Raw genomic sequence first — 22,487 nt, 5'->3', positions numbered from 1 at the left:
TAGGTGCCTGCCCCTTGTGCTATACCCATTCCTTCTATACACACTTCTGTTACAGTCCTGTCACACCACATTATCATTGCCTCCTGACTTTGTCTGCCACTCTGGCAGATTCTAAGCTTCTTTTCGGTAGGTGTCACAACCTTTTATCTTCATACTTCTATAATACCTGGCATGAATGTTGAATATGTGAATTAGTAGATGCGCTCCTGGACAAAGGCAGCTTTTTAATAAGATAAGATGCTGAGAAGTACTTCCTTAAAGGAGTAGGCATCTCCCCAGCTCCTGATTCTAGATGAGAGTTCAAAAAGAGGTTACACTGCAATCCCTTGTGATCCCTCCTTTCTCCCCTTCCCCACGTACGGTATAGTTCAGGTAGGAGGCACTGGGCCAAACCTGTCCACCCACCCGTCCTAGGCTTACTTTTGCAGGTGGGCATAGAGTTCCCGAGGCTCCATTTGCCATTGGCCTGACAGCGGATGACCCTTTGGCCAGTGTAGTAGTAGCCGGGGTCACAGATGAGCATCAGCTGGGCCTGGAACTGGTACTGTGTCTCAAAGATGAGCCTCCATCGGCCATGTTCCACGCTGATGCTGCTGACATCAGGACAAGTCACAGCTGGGGAGACAAGGGGCAGGGGGGAAGATTAATTAATTAATTATGGAAGACCCTGGCAAGAGTCCGGAGCTGGGGACTGGGAGATTGTAATGCAGTAATGATGAATCCAAGAATTTTCAGTTGCCAGGCAGGTTAAATGAATGAAATGGGCTGGGTGGGGAATGCAGCAAGCTGGGGTGGGCTGATCCACCAAAAAAAAAAAAAAAAAAAAAAAAAAAGAGGTGGTGCGTGGAGGTGGTACTCAGTCAACACAGACTGTTACGTGTGAAACTTGTAAGTTCTCTTTGGCCAGGTCTTCATTTTTCAAGAGAAGCTTAGGAATGTGGATTTTTTCGTAAACTCCCCCAACTTGAAAATGTGGGGAAGCAGTTAAAAATTCCATAAAGCACATCACAGGCTAAAGAAACAAAATCAAATGAAAGTGTAAAAGCTTGTGTCTTCAGACTCGATATGGGCCAGTAGGCTGCCAGTTTGTAACTCCAGCTTTAAAAAAAAATTTTTTTTTATGTCTTTTATTTATTTTTGAGAGACAGAGAGAGACAGTGCGAGCAGGGGAGGATCAGAGAGAGAGACACACACAGAATCTGAGGCAGGCTCCAGGCTCTGAGCTGTCAGCACAGAGCCTGATGCAGGGCTTGAACCCACGAGCTGTGAGGTCACGACCTGAGCCAAAGCCGGACGCTCACCCAGGCACCCCTGTAACTGCAGCTTTAAAACTGAACTGTACCTCTGTCATTTTAGGGTTTTGTGATGGAAGGACATTTGTGTGAATACTCTGGTAGTTTTTCCTTCTAAAAGGAAGTGGACCAGGTTTGGTGATGGTTTATGGGAACATCTCAGGGTGCAGTGGTCTATCAATGCTTTGAGAGCAATTTCAAATGGAAGCTCAACTTGGTAGATGACACTATCCACTTGTCTCTGCTCCCTGAATCCCCAGCCTCCATGTACCTGCTTTTTTCTCATTATATATATATTTAATGTTTATATATTTATTTTGAGAGAAGAGATAGAGAGCAAGCAAGGGAGGGGAAGAGAGAGATGGAGAAAGAGAATCCTAAGGAGGTTCTGCACTGTGAGATCATGACCTGAGCCGAAATTGAGAGTTGGATGCTTAACTGGCTCAGCCACCCTGGTGCCCCTCTCATTATTGGGTTTTTAGCTCACTCCTTGCAGGACTCTCTTCAGCTGCATACACAGCCCCTCCTCCTTATGCCCATCTCCACTGCCCAAGGACTCACGGACACACTGCGGGGGGACATTGTGGTTGCTCCAAAGGCCTGTCTCCAGACACTCTGCTGTGGCCTCGGCCCCTGCCTGGAGGTGGTAGCCTTCGCTGCAGCTGTACACAGCCTTGGTCCCCACTGTGTACTCTTTGCCAAACACCATTCCGTTCCTGGGGGCCTCAGGGAGCCCACATGAAAGAGCTAGCAGAGAGAAAAAAATATCATGAGCATGTCTGGTTCAAGATGGTATTCTGAGAACATGTATGAATCTTTCATCTCCCCCAAGGCCCTAATAACATTGTAGTAAAGATTAGTATAGCAGAAAAGCGTTATAACAAAAGGCAAAATGGGAGGATGAACAGCAGGTGAGACTTCAAGAAAAACTTTGGAAGATGGATTGTGGATAGACGTTTGTTGAGAGATAAGTGGAGCTGAGCAGCTGCAGGTGAGGTCAGTTCTCCTCCATCCTTTCCCACAAATACAGTGTAGAGGTGTTCAGGCCTCTGTTCCCCACACAAAGGAGAGAAGGTTGTCTTTCCTACTTAAGGAAAAAAATAGGAACTCCCTTGAGAGAATTAGGGCAGCTAAGATGTAAGTTGGCATCCCAAAGTAAAGTTCTTTTAATTCTAGGATATCAGGGCTTTTAGCCTAAAATCTGCCCCCTGCCTGCTCATCTCTACTATATACTCAGTTCAACTTCTTATTCATGTGAGAGACCTAGTGGGTAAAGGTATCACAACAAAGCTAGCCCACATCTGCTACCTGGAAAAATCAATCTAGACTTTCCTTTAAAATATGAATAATCAAGGAACACTATACATGTGAAGAAAACTGGTAGTATGAAAGACATAAAGATAAGATTAAAATAGAAAAAAAAATAAATAAAGTTCTTCTTTAGGAAACAGACCCAGCTCAGGAAATAGACAATATGTAATCGTTAAACATTTGATTAGCACAAGAAAATCAATGTGATTTCCTGTTTTTGTCGGTATGATGGGCAATTTTTTTTTAAGGCAGTACATAATATTGAGACTGTGGCAGAAAAGACAACATTCTCATGCTGGTGGAAGGAAAAGTGAAGACAAACGTTCTAGGGAGCAGTAAATGTCAAAAGCTGCAGATTCTGTGCAGGTTATGGTTCAACAATCTCATTTCTGGGAATTTATTTTGAGAAATAAATATGGATGCTCATAACGATGGAATTCTAAGGATTTTAACAGCAGCACTGTTCACAGTAGCAAAAAATACAGAAATTCAAATGACCAACACTAGGATGATACTTAAATAAATGACAGTTTTTCTGTGATGCTATGGAACCATGGGAAATAATGATGAGGAAGTGTATTTAATTATGTGACAGATGCTAAGAAAATATCAAGAGCTTTGTGCACTGAGAATGCCATTTTTGTAAACAACATATAAAAGATCAAAGGAAATGTGCTGAAATGTTCCAGTGATCTCAGCTGATGGGATTAGAGGTCACTTTTTTTCTGCCAAGTTTTTATTTAAATTCAAGTTGCTTCACATCCACAATATAATATGAGTTGCAGGTGTAGGATTTAGTAACTCATCGCTTACAGGCAACACCCAGTGCTCATCACAGCAAGTGCCCTCCTTCATTCCTATCACTCCTTTAACTGCCCCTCCACCCACCTCCCCTCCAGTAACCTTTGCATTGTCCATAGTTCCCCACCCCCCAGATCTCTAATATGAGTTATATTGCTTTAAGGGAAAACGAATCCCATCACTTATGAAAGGCAATGCATGCAGACTACCTGGTACATATCACGGGCTTGACCATGAGCATGGTGATGGTCACTCTTCCACCCTGGTTCCCTCTGCCCCTTGCCTCCTCTGCCCTACTGCTTCAGGCAGCCCAAGTTGCTCTGCATGTCTTGTGATTGATCTCTCTCCAGTTCCTGGTTTTGCAAATGCTTTTACTGTTGCCTCGAATGTTTTCCTTCCTAATGCCTGGCATCTGACCCCAGTGGCTCTATGAGGCCAAGCCCAGGCATCCTCTCTTCTGGGAGTCTTCCCTAGCTGTCCAGAAGGAGGTAGGTCCCATCTTAGCACTGGGCTCCCACAACTCTGTTTGTACTCCTGATAACAGCTCTTCCTTCCCCTGCCATTTTGCATTTGTGCGGCTACAGATCCACCTCCCTCATTGCTCTGAAAACTCGGAGACTGTTTTATGCATAGGATATCCCCAGGGCTCAAGATATTATGGACTCTCAATGTACGTTCACTGAAAGAATGAATTAATTATCAATGAGGAAACCCACATTTGGACGTGATTGGTCCTGGGACAAACCTAAGATGTAAGCAGGATCAGAGCCACTGGTCATCCCCTTTCCATGTGCTCCTCACCTTGACAGAGAGGAATGGCTTCACTCCACAGATAGTAGCCCTGGAGGTGCCGCGTACAAATGGCCATACTGTGTCCCACCAAGCGGTAGCCGGCGTTGCAGCCAAAGTGGATGGAGCCTCCAGGCTGGGTGCTGGTCTGGCCCATAAGGAAGCCATGGAGTGGAGCCCTGGGCAGGCTGCAGTAGGGAGCTGAACAACAAGAAGAGGCTCAGGGGATCATGTGCAAGCAGAAGACAGACGTGCTCTTTCCTGCATGTGCCACCCTTTTCGTTCCACTCTCCTGTCCCCCCATCAATTTCTTTGTCTCTGACACTGCCAGGTCCACCGTTATTTAGGAAGGTCTGAGTGGTTGATATTGAGAAATGGCCAATCAGTGTAGTAAAGCCAAAGAAAAGAAAAGACGAGAAAAAACCATGAAGCCTTGGGTCCCCTTTGTGGCCCAGAGGCAGTACTGATCATGTAGCTGAGTTCACGCTCTTCAATCCCGTCAGCTCCCAAAGAGGCACAGGAAATAGACCCCAGTGGGGCTGGTTCCAGAAGTGTGACCACTGGGGGTGTGGACTCTGGAGTCTTGGGTCTGACCTTTCTAGCTCTGTAACTTGGGACATCTCACCGAAGCTCATTGAGTTCCACTTTCCTCATCTGTGTATTGGGATTTGAGATGCCTGCCTCATAGGGTTTTGGACAATGCAAATGGGTTTGTGTTTGTAAAGGGCCCAGCCCACTGTAAGGCACTTGGTGCTCAATTAATGGTCCTTCTCCTTCCTATTGTGGAGGGTTGGGGGAGAGGGAGCCATGGCAATCCAGGACCTGAAATCCACGGTTGTATTTCCCCTTCAGTGAAGCACCCTCATGGCTTCAACTGATTTCATTCATTTATTTGACAAATAGACATGAAGTGCCTATTATGTGCCACGTGATATTCTAAGTGCAGGGAAGACCACTGTGAAGAAAACAGTAAAAAATCCCAGCCTCAGGGCGCTGACCATAGAGACTCCAGCCAGCGATCCACAGAGGAAGTTCTGCTAGGTGGGGAACAAGGTTGGCCGGAGGAACACTGGGAACATGTACCTCTGTTTGCTCTGGGAGTCTCTGGCTAGGTCTCCCAGGCAGGCACAGGGCAGGGGAGGATTAGGTGCCAGGGCCCTTACTACATCCACCCCATGGTGAGGTCCTCTGGCCTTGTATTTGAGAGAGAATCCACATCCCTCTGCTGGTGGAGCTGGTGTTTCAAATACCCCCGTTCCAAGCCAGACAAGTTTCCTTGCTCCTGCTTCCCTACCTGTGTCCTGTGTATATCGTACCTATGTGTTTACATCAGTCAAGAACAAGAATCTCAGTTATAAAATACTCTTGATCATAGTGTCAGATGGGTGTGCAAAGTATATAAGTCTACTGTATTTTCATTAAGTAATTGTTTCACCGTGTAATTAATTCACTTTCTGTGAGTGGGTACACTAATGACAACTGACTCACTGTGACCAAACATGTGACTGGTCTTTAAAAACACCAAGGAATAGGGCAACTCCTTAATGGCGTTTAGGTCCTAGGTCAGTAACCATCAAAGTGCAGTGCTAACTTCGTGCTATATTTTCCTTTGCGTGAGCAGCTGCCAGGAACTGCCAGGAAGTGGCGTGAGCCTCACCTGACAGGGACCTTAAGGTTTCTTTGTCATCATAAGGCAACTGAAGCCTGAAGAGGTTCAGTGACTTGTCTAGGTATCATTCGACTGCTTTGTGACAGAGCTGTCCACTGGCCTTGGGGGTCAGAAATCCCCCCTACCTCCTGTGTGTGTGGCTGGAAAGGAATTTAGGGTTCAGTTTGCAGAGAAAATGGGTCCTGAGATAGTAAAGAACCTTCTCCTTCCGGGCTCTCCTCAGCCTCCTCTGGTTCTCTCTTGCCTGAAGCCACATCCGTGGGGCTTCTCACGGTCTCAAGTGATTCATTTCTGCCTCCAGGCTTGAAGGGCCCAGCTAGAGGCTCACAGACCTGCTCCCCTTTGAAATGGGCATGAGGCTGCTTATCAGGTTTTCTTTCCAACCACAGACAGTAATCCCCATGATAAGAGTTTGAATAAATTCCATTTTCTCCATTTCCTTTCATTTCTAGGGATATTTCTGTTTTCCATTGTAGACTGTGGCCCTGGTCAGCCGTCTGCCTACCTTGGCCTCTGATCTGCCTCTGCCTGTGATTATGGCTGGCAGAGCAGGACAAAGGCTCCTGGACTTAAAATATAGGTCATCCTTTGCTGCTTGTCTAACATTTCCCAACTGGAGACCCACGTCTTAGGGTTTCTCAGTTTTTAGGAACTTTTATTAATGTTTCAACAGTATTAGGGATAGGATCATCTCATAGGCATTATCAGATGATATATAATAAACTTATCCAAAAGACACACTAGGCTAGCAGTATGCAAAGAAGAGAGGAAAGAGCTTAAATTGGGGAAAAGAGCAGAAGAGGGAGGTGGAGACTGTTAGGGACACTCGTGCAGCTCTGGTGGGAGAGGTTCAGAGGAGACAGGCTGCCAGTCCCCTTGTAGGATCTCTGTCATTGACCAGGGTGGGGCCCATGGTTTACTTGGGTGTTTTGGGTGAGCAACTTCAGGGGATGAGGGGTTGTGGCCCTTCTCATGAGTTCTTGCATTTTACTCACCTGAATACCGAATCTTAAAGCCCTTCCGGTTGTAGGCGTGATCAGATGACCAGCGCAGGTACACAGTGTTGCTTGAGCTGGTGACCATCAGGGGAGCCGAGTAATTCCCACTAAGGGCTTTCAACAGAGGACTTTGTCCTGAAGGACCTGGGTGAGAGTACAGGACACAGGATTATAGACTAGTACAGTGCTAGAGACTAGGTGCCTTGATTCGATACCTTGCATATAACCACCTCCCATTTCCCCTCCTCAGGAGAAGACACTAGGCTCAGATGGTCAGGGCCAGTGCAATGGTCTGTAGTCTGCTCCTCTGTCTGCATCCCCAGCTACTGTGCTGGGTGCCCTTTCCTCCTGAGCCCTAAAGCAGTGCCCCAGGAGGTCATTGCCAACTTATAGGAGTTGGTGGGTGAGATGAAATCTATTTGCCATTTTGGGACTTGCCAAGGTCAAGCAGCTGGTTAATGGAAGAGCTGGTTTGCAAACTGGGAACCTCTACCTTGCCACTTCTCATTTGCATACAAAAAAATAGCTCAGTGCTTGCCATATAGAAAAAGTTATGTACTAAATGAATAAATAGCAATAAAGCTACAGAAAAACATAATGCTTCAATGTCACATACAACACAGTTCCCCAATAATCCTTTCCAAGGCTCTTTAAGAAGGCCCTCCCTCTTCTTTTCCCCCTACTTTTAATGCCTGGGAGTGCATCCTGAGGCGGTTGGTTCAAGGGAGGCAGAGTGTAAAGCTCGATAATCCATAACAGGATTTGTTGCCCTGAACATAGTCCTGAGTGATGGTCCTGATACATTGCTGAGAAGACTCTTGGAAGCTTGGCAAAGGCAGTGGACCACATTAAACAAAATAGAGCCATCAGAACTGCTGTGACAAACCATGAAGGAAGGGGTCAAAAGGCTCAGAGAAATGGCTTGCCAGAGTAGGTCTATTGTATCAGACCGAACACCCATTAGTTGACCATGTGTCTCAGGAGGCCCTGGAAGATACTCCAGTTCCTAGAGCAAAGAGGAATACACTGGTGAGGGGGTGAACACCAGCATCATCAACAACCTAAGTAACACCTATCTATCCTCTGTTGGCCTAAACTGATGGAAGGAGATGATGTCACAGAATTGGTCTTCCTGGTGTTGATGGGGATGAGAAGATTCTAGAATACAGGGGCCAGGTGGAGGCTTGCACAGTTACTAAAATGTGCAGCAAGTTTGGGATGGTAGTGGTGAGAGCCTAACCTGCATGATCTATGGCGATGTCTCACAAAATACGATATTCTTTTTTTATGTTTATTGATTTTTGAGAGAGAGAGAGAATGTGAAAGCAGGGGAGGGGGAGAAAGAAAGAAAGAGAGAGAATCCCAAGCGGGCTCTGCACTGTCAGCAGCCCCGATGTGGGGCTCAAATCCATGAACCATGAGATCATGACCTGAGCTGAGATCAAGAGTCAGATGTCCAAACAACTGAGTCACCCAGATGCCCCACATGTACTACTATTGTCCATAAAAAACAAAATACTTAATATTATAAGTTTAAAATTAAAAAACAATATTAGAATTTGAAGAAAAATTGCTTTTTATTATATTGTAAATTGTCTTTCTCCGTCCTTCCTTCCTCCCTCTTTCTCCCTTCCTTCCTTCTCTCCCTCCCTCCCTCCATCCCTCTCTTCCTTCCCTCCTTCCTTCCCTTCTTGTAAAATTCTCTTTAGAGTAGAACAGACCACTCCTGAAAAATAGCCTGGAGCAAAAAACACAATATTCTTAAGGGCAAGGTAGGTGGGCAGCCTCTAATATATGAGTAGATGAACAAAACAGATCATAGATATATAGTCAGAAAGGTGAGAAAAGCTGACCCCAGTGGAAAGTTCAATCCCTCACCCAGTTTGGAGACTTGAGCTAGATTCCATTTCTTATTCCAGAACACTTTGGCTGAAGGAGAAATTGGGTCCCCATGAAAAAGGACCCTAGAAAATGTTATCAATTATAATTTTTAAATGTTTTTTATTTATTTTTGAGAGACAGAGAGAGACAGCTTGAGCAGGGGAGGGTCAGAAAGAGAGAGGGAGACACAGAATCCAAAGATAGGTTCCAGGCACTGAGCTGTCAGCACAGAGCCTGATGCAGGGCTCGAACCCACAAACTGCGAGATCATGACTTGAGCCAGAGTCAGACACTTAACCGACTGAGCCACCCAGGTGCCCCCAATTATAGATAGTGGTGATTCCGCCAGTCTTTCCCCAAAAGACCTGCTGCTACTTCCTCAGGGAACTGAATACTAGAGAAAAGGAAATATCCAGGTATTCCCTTTGGATACAGAGTGTGAATTGATGCTGATACCTGGTGACCCAAAGCACTATCATGGCTCCTCTGCTGGAATAGAGGTGTCTAGGGGTTGGGGTTGGTAATAAATGGAGTCCTCTTGGCCTAGATACACCTCATAGTACCAACTTCACCAAGTAGTGGTCCTCATTTGCAGTAGTTGTACCAGATGTTGTATCTTCATTACAGCAGTGTATTCTTTCCATACTCATCAGAAAGGAGGACAATAAGCAACTTGCATTCACATGAGATAGGCAACAGTACACCTTCATGGTCTTGCCCCTGAGCATTGTTAATTCTACTGCTCACTGTCATAATTTGTATGAAGAGATGTGGACCATCTGGACATTCTGCAGAATATAGCAGAATATTGGTTCCCTATATGATGACGTTGTATTAATTGCCTCTGATGACCCAGAAGGGACAATTAGTGTAGATGCTTTTGTAAGACATGTGGCTCCAAAGGGTAAGAGATAAGTCCTACAAAGAGTTGGGTGAAATTTCCCCAGCAGTTTGTGGACATGCTGAAACTTTTCCTCCAAATTAAAGAGCAAGTTAATGTACCTTTTCCCTTCTACTACCAAGAAAAAAGCACAATGTTTGGTAGATCCCCCCTTTGGGTTTCAGAGGCAGCCTATTCTTCATGTGTGAATACTGCTGTGATCCATTTACTGAGTGACATTCAAGGTACTCGCTTTGAGTGGGTGCTAGAGTAGGAAAGGGTTCTGTAGCAGGACCAGCCTGCAGTACAAGCAGCTCTGCCCCATGGCCATACAATCCACCAGCTCCCAGGGTATTGGGATTCCTGTTGTAGGGAAAGATGTTGCATGGTGCCTCTGGAAAGCTCTAATGTAGAGGTAATGGTACAGATCCCTTAGGTTCTAAAGCAGGTCTTTGCTACCTGCAGCAGGGAACTATTCAACATTTGACTGACTTACCATCAAAGATCTCAAATTCATCATATTGCTTCTCACTGAGAAAGTACTCCACCGTGATGGAGATGTTGTAGTCAGGTTCCACTCTCACCAGCCAAGAGCAGGTCTGGAACTGGGGATAGCTTCCTGGGTAGCTCTGACTCAGGATCACACCTGTGGAGTCTGTCAGAAGCTCATTCGTTGGGCAGTGCACTTGGAGAAAGAGAAAAAGAAATACCAGGTACATGGGGTGGAGATGGAACTGGGGCCAACACATCTCCCTGGCACAAAAGACAACCACTGGAACAAGAGGATTAAGCACATTTGAGCAAGACCTCAATACCCATCATTAGACTGCACCATGGCATAAGGTGACTTCAGATTCTGTGTCAAGGTTACTATATTGCTCGGATTCATGCCAGGCCAGTTGTTGGGATCACCTCCTAGCTCAGATATGGGCTTTGGAGTAACTGAGGATGATACATACAGAGGTAACAGTAAGGCATCATTAAATCCAAGAGTTAATCTATTAAATGGGTTGAATTAGTACAAAGACAGTATAGGGGAGAGCTAAGTACATGGACTTTGGAGTCAAACACACCTGAACTTATAGCCCACCTCTGTCACTTACTAGCTGTGTGGTCTTGAAAAAATTATTTCCTCTCTGTGCAATAGCTTCTCTACCTCCAATGCAGAAAGAAAACACCTACCTTACAGGGCTATTGTATTATACAACATTATATAACTGTGAATTAGTTAACATTATAATATACAATATTATTGGAAATAACATATTTAAAGCATGAAACACAGTTCTTTCATAAATTGTAGAGATGATGTTGATGATGATGATGATGATGATGATGATAATGATGATGGTAATTACACCAGGACAGAAGGAACTAGCAAAGCTTGGCCGTGGCTTGATTAGTAGTATTAAAATATGTAAAGACACATATGTCACCCTAAGGAAGAGAGTCAATGTAGAACTTAGAACAGGAGTTGACAGAGGGGCCAGATTGGGTTTTCTGTGTCTGTCACCAGGGGAGGCTAGAGAAGATTCAGAGGAGCCCTGCACATCCTGGAAACCACGGAGGTGTTCTCTCCTAGGGGTGCAGGGAAGTGTCACTAAATCCTATGTGAAATAAATTTTAGGATGATCCACATCCATTTGCTTGGGCTGAGGACCTCACAGTAAAGTTTCGAGGACTGAATCAACTTCTTCAGTACCTTGAAAGAGGCATGCCCTGGGCAGTAGTTGCAAGTATCCCAATCTCTATCACAATCACTGCAAAGAGAAATTGGCGTTTTGCTGTATATGTGCCTTTAGACAGGCTTCTTGAATGTGCTGGATTCTAGGACAGTGATAAAGGAGAGTTTCTGGAACTGCAAGGTTAAGGACTAATTCCTGGATTATAATCTGAGATGAAGCTGTTCTGGGGAGGAGATTTAGCTACTCACTCTCCACCCATCTCCTCTGTTTCCTTCAAACCTTCTGCCTTTATAGAAATGAGGCTTGCTAATCAACACTGGGTCTGGGTTAACAGACAAAATGCTTGCTGTGGCTCACACAACTCATCTGGGGTTCCTTTGAGTATCTTTGCAATACATTTTTTTTTTAAATAAAGTAATCCCTACAACCGACAGGGGGCTCCAACTCACGATCTGCGGTTCAAGCATCACATGCTATACCGACTGAGCCAGGCAGGCTATTGAAAGGGGGGGCTTTGAAAGGCATGAACTAGATTTTCCTGGGAGAATTTCTTAGTTTGCAAATGGGAAAGGAAAGAAAATAGTTTCTTGGAGGAAAATGCTTGATTTTTGTTTTGAAAGGCTCCTGATTTCACTAAGCTGATACCTATAGGTCACGGAAGTGTGCTGATATTTAAGTTCCCCTAGGCTTTGTGGTACACTCCAGCGGGTACAAGATCTGCTCTTGAAGCTCTCACCTTTCTACCTGAAACTCCTCCATTGAGGGAAGAATCTCTCAAATGAGATTGGTTCCAAGGTTTGCCTCTTTGTGTGCAACTTTATCAGATTTGGGTATTAGTGTTTATAAGTTTCTCTTTCTCCTAATGCTCAAGATGTCTGGCCTTTGAAGATTTAGTAATATTCTTCCATGAAACCATCTAGTCTTGATGTCTTTGATGGGGTTTCCTCTGATAACAATCTCTATTTCTTTTAAACAATTAGGAAAGCATAAACTTTATATCTTCACTGGGGTCAATTTTATCAAATTATACATTCTTAGAAAATCATTCATATCACTAATTTATTGGCACAAATTTGCACAAGGTCTGTGCTTGTACAAGATTTATACAAGATCATAATGAAAACTTTTTCTTTTGCTTCAATGGTTATATCCCATTTTCCCTTTCTTATTTTTGTATATTCCTCCTTTCTCCCTTTGTTTAATTTACCTTATGTTTTGATTATTTTGTGACTCTTTGTTCTAGGCACTTCTTTTCATTTATCAGTAAGGCTATTTTTGTGTTTTAGAACTCCTTCATTTTCTAAAATTAAAAAATTTTGAGATATAATTTATGTAGAATAAATGCACACATTTTAGGAGCATGGTTTAATGAGCTTTAGCAAATGCTTGTATAACTACTAACATAATCAGGCGATAGATTTTTTCCATCAGAAGGTTTCTCTCATGCCCCTCTACAATTAATTAATATGGCTTGCCCCATGCTCCAGGAAATCACGACATTATTTTTATAACAACAGATTAGTTTTGATTGTACTAGAATTTCATGCAATTGGAATTGTACATGTTGTTATTTTTGTGCCCGGTTTCTTTTGCTAAACATTATGTTTCTAAGATTCAATCCATGGTGTTTTGTGTATTACTACTTCATTTATTTTTATTGCTCTGTAGCAATCATAGAACAATTTTTTTGTTCATTCATTCTGTTTATTATTAATGAACATTTAGGTTGGTTACAGTTTTGGATTATTATGGAATTCATATACAAGTCTTTTTGCTGATATGGGTTTTCATTTCTCTTAAGTAAATAACTAGGAGTGTAATTGCTTGGCAATATGGCAGGTGTATGTTTAACTTTGACAGAAATTACCAGTTTCCCAAAGTGACTGTATAATATTACATCCCAACCAGCAACGTATAAAAATTCCACTTGCTCCACATTCTTGTCAACACTTGGTATTTTTAAAACTATAAATAGTTTTAGCTATTCTAGTGGGTATGCAATAATATTTCACTAGGGTTTAATTTGCATTTTTCTGGTGACTAATGATATTTAGCATCTTTTCATATACTTATTGTTCATTCATACATCCTATTTTGTAGTGTCTAGTCAAGTCTCTTGTCCATATTTTTATTGGATTGCCTTATTATTGAGTTGTTAAAGTTCTTTACATAGTCTAGATAGAAGTGCTTTTAAAAAATATATGTATCATGAATATCTTCTTTTATTCTGTAGTTTGCCATTACTTTTTCACATTTAGTTCTGTCAGTTTTTCTTTCATGTATTTTGAAGCTCTTTTATCATATGCATACTATATATATCCTTTATAATGGAATTAATTCTTTGTCAATATAAAATTTCTCTACTTCTGATAATACTCCTTGCTTACAGTATTATCTGAAATTTCTTTATGTTTCTTATGTTTAACATTTGCATGTATATTTTTTCCTCTCCTTTTCTTCAATCTATCTGGTATTTATATTTTAACTGCATCTTTTGCAGGAAATAAGTGGTTATTGTTTACACCCTCTAAATGTTGGCCTTGTTTTTATGCAGCAAAACTTACTGATATAAGTATATCATTCAAATATTAGATGTAGCTACTTATTTTTGGTCTGTCACTGAAAGAGGTATGTGAAAATCTCCAACTGTAATTGTGAATTTGTCCTTTTCTTCCCACAATTCTGTCAATTTTTCTTTTATATATTTAATACTATGTTGTTAGGTACATAGAAGTTTATGACTGTTATATATGTTTGATAGAATATGTTTATCAGCATTAAATTTCCTCTTTCTTTTAAAACTTTTTGTCTTAAATTCTATTTTGTCTATTGTTATCTTTGCCACACAAGATTTTAGAGGTTAGTACTTGCTATTTTTTTCAAAGTTTTGTTTCATAGCAGGAATGAGTGAGACCTTTCTAGCTATGTCTTTAGAGAGGCAGATAAAGATACTCAAGTCCAAGTTTATGGAAAGCCTAGAGCTAAACTTATTTTTTACTTAAGTAACTGAAAGTCTCTCCCTTTGGATGAGTAGTTTTATTCAGTTATATTTACTATAGTTACACATACCAAAATTACCATAATTTTTTCTCCTTTAATGTTTCTATTGGATTGAGTTTTATTATCTTTATTTTTGATTATGGATTTAGAACTTACACATACTATGGCTATCCATAATTTTAAAAATAAATTTAAGCTTTGTTTTTAATACATGTGTTTTAACTAATGTAGAGGGTTAATCAATATCTATGCTTCTCCTCAACAAGCAACAGTCCTCAGCTCACTTTTTCTTTCTTCCTAATAGGTTCTCCAATGTCATTTATTTGCCCAGTTATGTCTGTATTTTTAAGTTTGCTACAGTCAATATTGTTTGGATTTATTACCCTATTTTACTGATTTCTTAGCTCATTGTTACTTTTCACATCTGCATTACCTATATTCACTTTTTTCTTTTTTTTAATGTTTATTTTTGAGAGAGAGAAAGAGAATGTGAGCAGAGGAGGGGCAGAAAGAGAGGAAGACACAGAATCTGAAGCAGGATCTAGGCTCTGAGCTGTCAGCACAGAGCCAGATGTGGGTCTCGAATTCACGAACTGCAAGGTCATGACCTGAGCTGAAGTAGGACATTTAACTGACTAAGCCACCCAGAAGGTGGTTCCTGTACTCATTTTTAAAAAACTGAATGTGATAGATATGTCCAGTCTTTACAAATATTAGATTTTATTTGTTTCTTGAGCATAAAAAAAAACTTCACTTTCCATCTATGTGCTTATTTCTGGTCAATGAGATGTGAGTAGAATAATGTGTGCCACTTTAGGCTGATGATCTGAAAAGCCCTTAAGCGACTCTCCATTCTCTCTTATTCTGCTGCAGTGTAGGATCCAGGAGCAGGCCTACTTTTCAGATGGCAGCACAAGACTAAGAAGCCTGGATCATTGAGTCACCTGCACTATAGTCACAGGCAAATTTTGCCTGAAGGAGAATAAACTTTTGTTGTGTTAAGCCACTGAGATGTGGGGATTACTTGTTAATGTAACATATGCATGTTCTATCCTGACTAATGCACTGAAGTATATCTGTTAATTATGCTTTTCATAAGCAGTAACTTTACTTAGTCCTTGTCTGTCAGAAAATTTCATTAATATATTCTCACTCTTAAATGATAATTTGGCTGGGTTTGGAATTTCATTTTACAATTATTTTTTTCTACTGCATTTTATCTTTTGGTGATGCAGATAATATCATGGGTCTGATCTGTCTTTGTGATGGCTTTAACCTCCTTGATGTTCTGTAATTGCAATGTAATGTTTTAGATTTGAATTTTACCAAATTTTCTATGTTGTCATGTGGTAAGACGAATGCTTCTGAAATAATAGAAGAGTGTCTGATCCTTGACATAAGGGACTAGAATGTCATTGGACAGGGCATTGGGTGAGGTAGAAAGGAGTAGAACAAGTCAAAAGATAAAAGGAAGTTATGTATTGAAGGGACAATGAAAGGAAATACAACTTATGTTTATGAATTGGAAGATTTAATATTGTTAGGATGGCAATACTACCTAGACTGATGCATGGATTCACTTCAGTCTCTACAAATATCCCAGCTGGTTTCTGTATGGACATTGATAAGCTAATCTTAAAATTAATTTAGAAATTAAATAGATCTAAAACATGCAAAAGAAGAACACAGTTGGAGGACTCACACTTCCTGATTTCAGACTACAAAACTACAGTAATCAAGATAGTGTAGTGCTGGCATAAGACGATTGAGTAAGGAATATCCATCTATCTATATCTATATCTATGTATATATCTATATCTCACACTATATTCCACATATAAGTGAAATCATATATGTATCTCATACTCATATTCCACATGAGTGAAACAATATAGTGTTTGTCTTTCTCTAACTTATTTCACTTACCATGATACTCTCTAGCGATATACAGTGAAATATTACTCAGCCATAAGAAATAATGAAACCTTGCCATTTGCAATGACAAAGATGGAGCTAGAGAGTGTTATGCTAACTGAAATAAGTCAGTCATAGAAAGACAAATACTATATGATTTCACTCATATATGGAATTTAAGAAACAAAACAAATGAGCAAAAGAAAAGACAGAGAGAGAGAGAGAGAGAGGCAAACCAAGAAACAGACTCTTAACTACAGAGAACAAACTGATGGTTACCAGAGGGGAGGTGAGTGGGAAGATAGGTTAAGTAGGTGATGGGGATTAAGGAGTGCACTTGTGATGAGCACCAGGTGACGCATGGAAGTGTTCAATCACTAAATTCTACACCTGAAACCAATATTACACTGTATGTCAACTAACTGGAATTTAAGTAAAAAAAAGAATAGACTTATAGATCAAAATAATAGAACTGAAGATCAAGAAATAAATCCCCAAATTTATGGTCAACTGAGTTTCAAGAGGGTGCCAAGACAATTCAATGGGAAAGGATCGTCTTTCTAGTAAATGGTGTCATAGCAACTGGCTACCCACATGCAAAAGAATGAAGGTGGACACCCTACCTTTTGATGTAAGTCAAAAAAGATCAAAGACCTAAATTTAAGACCTAAAACTATTAACTCTTAGAAGAAAATATAGATGTAAATCTTCTTTACCTTGGATTAGGAGATGGTTCCTTAGATATGACACCAAAAGCACAACAGCCAAAGGAAAAAATATATATTGAACATCATCAAAATTAAAAACTTTTGTACTTGAGGAACACCTGGGTGGCTCAGTCAGTTAAGTGTCTGACTTAGTTTCAGCTCAAGTCATGATCTCACAGTTCATGAGTTCAAGCCCTGCATTGGGCTCCACACTGCACAAAACCTGCTTGGGATTCTCAGTTTCTGTCTGTCTCTGTCTCTTTGTCTCTTTCTCTCTCTGCCCCTCCCCCTCTCATGCACTTTCTCTCTCTCTCTCTGTCTCTCTCAAAATAAATAAAAATTAAAACTAAAAAAGACACAAGAACCCTTTGGTACTTCAAAGAACATCATCAAGAAAGTGAAAAACTGAGGTGCCTGGATGGCTCAGTCAGTTAAGTGTCTGACTTTGTCGCAGGTTATGGTCTCATGGCCTGTGAGTTTGGCCCTGCAGCATGCTGACAGCTCAGAGCCTGGAGACTGCTTTGGATTCTGTGTCTCCCTCTCTCTCTCTGTCCCTCCTCTGCTCACACTTTGTCTCTCTCTCTCTCTCTCTCTCTCTCTCTCTCTCTCAAAAATAAACATTAAAATTTTTTGAATAAATAAATAAAAAGAAAGTAAAAAAACACCAACAAAATGGGAAAAAAATTTCAAATCATGTATCTGATAAGGCACTTGTATCTAGAATATAAAAAGAATTCCTACAACTCAATGATAAAAAGATAAGTAACCTAAATAAAATAGGCAAAGAATCTGAATAGGCATTTCTTCAAAGAAAATATATAAATGAACAATAAGCATATGAAAAAATGCTCAACATCATTGGTCATCAGGAAAATACAAATCAAAACCACAGTGAGATAGATACCTTTTATACCACAAGGATAGTTGTAATTTAAAAGACAGATAATAATAACAGAGAAGACATAGAACAGTTGGAAACCTTATAAACTAATGGTGGAAAAAAGATTCAGCCACTGTGGAAAACAGTCTGGCCATTTCTCAAAATATTAAACATGGAGTTACCATATGACCCAGCAATTCCACTGCTAGCTACGTACGTTAGAGAAATGACAACCTATGTTTACACAAAAACATGTACGTGAATGTTCACAGCAGTATTATTCTTAATTGCCAGAGGTGGAAATAACTCAACTGTACATCAACTGATGAATGGGTCAACATCCATCAACAATGGATCAATGTCCATCAACAAAATGTACTCTCTACACAATGGAACATCATTTGGCAATGAAGAGAAATGAAGTACACTGATACATGCTACAACATGGATGAACCCTGAACAGATTGTGCTAAGTGAAAGAAGTCAGTCACAAAGACTATCTATTGTAGTATTCTATTTACATGAAATATCTAAAATAGTCAATTTCATAGAGACATAAACTAGATTGGTGGTTGTCTAGAACTGCAGGGAGGAGGGGCTGGAAAGATATGGAAGCTGATTGCTAAGGGGTAAAGTGTTTCATTTTGAGGTGATGAAAATCTTCTGAAATTGTGAGATGGTTGCAAAGCTCTGAATATACTAAAAATCACTGAAGTATACACTTTAAATGGATGAATTACATGGTACATGAATTATGTCCCAATAAAGCTGTTATTATAAAAAACAAATCCAGTGAAGGGTTACATCTTGAGAAGCCATGTACAACATCAAATCCTAGAGGGAAGTATGAGGCTAAGAACAGGAGTAAAGCCAAGAAGGCAGAGCCTTGTAGACACAGAAACAGAGCCAGAGATGAGAAACTAATTCTGGAGCCCAGAGCTCCAGAGCAGGATCCTGGAGCAGGATCAAAGCAATAGTCCACTTTTATTGGGGACTGGTTGTTTGGTGTGGGGGTACATCAGCTCAACTCATAGATAATGAATTTCTCAATGTATTGGGGCAGCCTAATTCTAGGGCTGTGGCTTCTTTCTCCCTTACTAACAATCCAGACTGCAGGTTCTCTACTCTTGCCTTATGAGAAATGGGGGAGAAGCTGACCTATTTCTTCATAGACTACAAAAATATTTTTTGGTAGCAATAGTACCAGAAGCAGTAGTAGTACCTGTCAGAATTTAATGGTCTATACTGGGCAGTTACTATGTGCTAGGCATAGTTCTAAAATGCTCTACATCATTAACCCGCTGAATTCCTCACAATAAGTCCATGGCATAAGTATTATCATTATCCTTATTTTAGAGATGAGAAAATTGAGGCACAGGACAATTAAGTAACTTGTCCTAGGTCAGATATTTTGTGAGTGGAGAGTATGGTTTTTGGTGAAGCCATTCATTTTCTGTCAAGGCATCATGCTAGAATGAAAATTCTTGTTTGCCCAGCTCAGCACACAGGACCTTGAGCATATCCGCACTCCAGTAGGGTCAGGTTGGTGTGCAAGCCCACCTTCCCAAGGTCCCAGAACTCTTCCTTCCAATGATCAGTATGCTGTTCCCAGACAATACCAGTTCGAACAAAAGAAAGCAGAAATAAAAGTGGTCAAGTGGTCACTATGGCAATTTGTAGCCCCAGACCTAAGAGTAGGACAGAGAATCTCTCTAGGGCAATCATTAATTCATACAAACAGACATTCACCAAATGACCTCTTACTTTATGGGCAGGGACTGGGAATATAGGGAAGAGTAAGACACAGGCTATGTTTGGAGGCACTCCAGACCCATAAAGGCATGGCTCTGTGCAATTACCTTCACATATTGGGGGTGGTCCTTCAAACTGTAGGTAAGTTCCAAGTTTGCAGGTCAGGATTTCATTCCCTACCAAGGTGAAGCCGGGGAGGCACCTGTAGCGTACGATGTCACCTGCCAAAAAGAGACCAATATGGGGGTTCCCTGGAGAAGTCTGGACAGAGCATCCCTCAGTACTTCAGCCCACTTCTGGGCAAGACAATCAGTGGTGGGTTGCATTCTGTTCAGATTAAAATAACCACCTCAACTCCAATCAAATGACCCAGAAAACTGCTACCCGCTTCTCACAGCTCAGGCTTGCTGAGCCTAAGAATGTTTCCCCATCCCAGAAACTTTTTATAGCATCTTGCGTGGACTTATTTCTCAGAAACATACTGACTTGAATCACAGAAGAAAACTGCCTTCCTGTCTCCTCTGTCTAGCTATGGCTAAAAGGAAGTATTGGCATTTTTGGTGCAGACGCTGTTGACAGAACTGTAGCCAGCTTGCACTGGGCCTACTGTTTCTCATGGAATGGAGGGAGAGATGAGCCTTGCTGGCCAGCCCCACCCCAACCCAGCCCCTCCTCATCTGCATAGTCCTTGCTGGTTTGGAAGGGGGTACCTATGTTGAATTCTTCATTCTCTGTGACGACTTCAGCATTGGGGAGGATGGTGGGAGGAGGGCATTTGGTGAGTGGATAAGCTGAAAAGACAGAAGCAGACAAGCCCGTGTGAGAACACCATTCTTGGGGCATGTAGTCATTCACTCATTCAGTCCTTCACCTTCTCCTTCCTCACTCACTCACACAGATCCTAGTGACTATCGATCTGTACACAGGACAAGTTTAGCCAAGTACTATTTTGCTTATCTGCTGTCATCCTTTTTTTTTTTTTTTTTTGATGCAAAACCCAGGGGCCATATGTTAACACCAACAAAAAGGAGAGAGCACCTAAGAAGTCAGTGACAGTCACTAGCACTGAAGGGAAGGGGAGAGAAGCATTTCCTGAGCACCTACTATAAGTCAGGCACCTTCACACACGGTCACCTTTAACTCTCATGATAGCCGGTCCCCATGTTAGGTGTTCTTACTCTATTTTTGAGGAAGCTGAAATTCAGAAAGGTTCAGTTACTTCTCCAAGGTCATGCAGGACGTGAGAGGCATAGGAGGCACAGGACTTGAATCCAGGTCTGGCTGCTCTCAAATCCCATATTCTTTTCACTGCTCAGCATCTAAGCACTGTGTGTGGCTCATGTGAGTGCCCAGTAAAGCCAGTGGTTTCCTTTCTGACCTTTGGCCAAATGTCTCTGGCTTCAGTGGACTTTCCAAGTGGAAAGCTGTGCCTCTGGGCAGAGACTGGACTGTGTGTGGATGGTGTTACTGAAGCAAAGCTCAATGTGGGCTCATAACTTGGCTTCCATTTACTATCTGGCATACAATTTGGTGCTACATATGTGTGAGCTGCTGTTGCCATTGCTGTTATGATTATTTCCAAAGTCATCCCCACACCCCATTGTTTTTTTTTAAAGAATATTCTCTTTAAAAAATTACAAATGTAATACATGATCATTAGAGAAAATACGGATTTTCTATGAAAATAGTAGGAAGAAAATTAAAGTCCTCCACTAGCCATTCAGAGATAACCACTGTTAACTCTTTACTCTAAGTTCCTACAGTATATATACTTTCTGCACATATATTTTTCTCTTACAACATTTGCAGCATGTTGTATACTTTTTGTTGATCCTTGTGCACTCACTCTTATATTGCAAGAATTTCTCTATGTAATTAAATCTCTTTTAAAAAAAATTTTTTAGAGAAAGGGAGTGTGAGCAGGGGAGAGAGAGAGAGGGAATCTTTAGCAGACTCCACATTCATCACGGAGCCTGACATGGGGCTTGATCCCAAGACCCATGGATCATGACCTGAGCTGAAATCAAGAGTCAGATGCTCAACTGAGTGAGATACCCAGGGTCCCTGTAATTAAATTACTTAAAAAATGATTGAAATGACTTCATAGGATTTAGTCATATGATTGACTGGAATTTAACAGATACTAAATTATTTAGGTTTCCAAAGTGTTGCAATTTAAAATAAAACTGTGATAGACATCCTTCTATATATGCATCTTTTATGATTTTTTTCCTTTTTTTTTTAAAACTAGGAATAATTTCTGGATCACAGGGTAGTTTCGATTTTTCACTTTTTGAGAACCTCCACAGTGGTTGCACCTGTTTACATTCCCACCAACAGTGTAAGAGGGTTCCCCTTTTTCCACATCCTTGCCAACACCTGTTGAACAACACCTGTGTTGTTAATTTTAGCCATTCTGACTGGTGTTCGGTGATATGTAATTGTAGTTTTGATTTGTATTCTCTTATGATGAGTGATGTTGAGGATCTTTTCTTGCGTCTGTTGTCCACCTGTATGTCTTCTTTGGAAAGATGTCTGTTCCTGTCTCTGCCCATTTTTTTTAATTTGTTTTTTAAATTTTTAAAAAATAGTTTATTGTCAAATTGGTTTCCATATAACACCCAGTGCTCTTCCCCACAAGTGCCCTCCTCCATCACCACCACCTCTTTTCCCCCTTCCCCTTCCCCTTCAACCCTCAGTTCGTTTTCAGTATTCAATAGTCTTTCAAGTTTTGCATCCCTCTCTCTCCCCAACTCTCTTTCCCTCTTCCCCTCCTCCTGGTCCTCCATTAGGTTTCTCCTGATCTCCTGTTAGACCTATGAGTGCCAACATATGGTATCTGTCCTTCTCTGCCTGACTTATTTCACTCAGCATGACACCCTCGAGGTCCATCCACTTTCCTACAAATGGCCAGATTTCATTCTTTCT

General features: G+C 41.3%; 1 protein-coding gene across 1 annotated transcript in view; it reads right to left on the bottom strand.

Moving 5' to 3' along the window:
• The window catches only part of CSMD2 (CUB and Sushi multiple domains 2), a 590,124-nt gene that overhangs the window by 63,243 nt on the left and 504,394 nt on the right, over positions 1 to 22,487 (bottom strand). The window contains exons 47-53 of the mRNA XM_029945853.1: positions 20,270 to 20,350; positions 19,667 to 19,780; positions 10,118 to 10,306; positions 6,858 to 7,004; positions 4,206 to 4,394; positions 1,854 to 2,039; positions 421 to 615 (exon numbers count right to left, since the gene is read on the bottom strand). Coding sequence (XP_029801713.1) covers positions 421 to 615; positions 1,854 to 2,039; positions 4,206 to 4,394; positions 6,858 to 7,004; positions 10,118 to 10,306; positions 19,667 to 19,780; positions 20,270 to 20,350 — 1,101 coding nt within the window. The remainder of the gene's footprint in view (positions 1 to 420; positions 616 to 1,853; positions 2,040 to 4,205; positions 4,395 to 6,857; positions 7,005 to 10,117; positions 10,307 to 19,666; positions 19,781 to 20,269; positions 20,351 to 22,487) is intronic.

This window comes from Suricata suricatta, chromosome 8 (genome assembly GCF_006229205.1).
Source record: "Suricata suricatta isolate VVHF042 chromosome 8, meerkat_22Aug2017_6uvM2_HiC, whole genome shotgun sequence".
Taxonomy (NCBI): domain Eukaryota; kingdom Metazoa; phylum Chordata; class Mammalia; order Carnivora; family Herpestidae; genus Suricata; species Suricata suricatta.
This window is presented reverse-complemented; position numbering and strand designations above follow the sequence as displayed.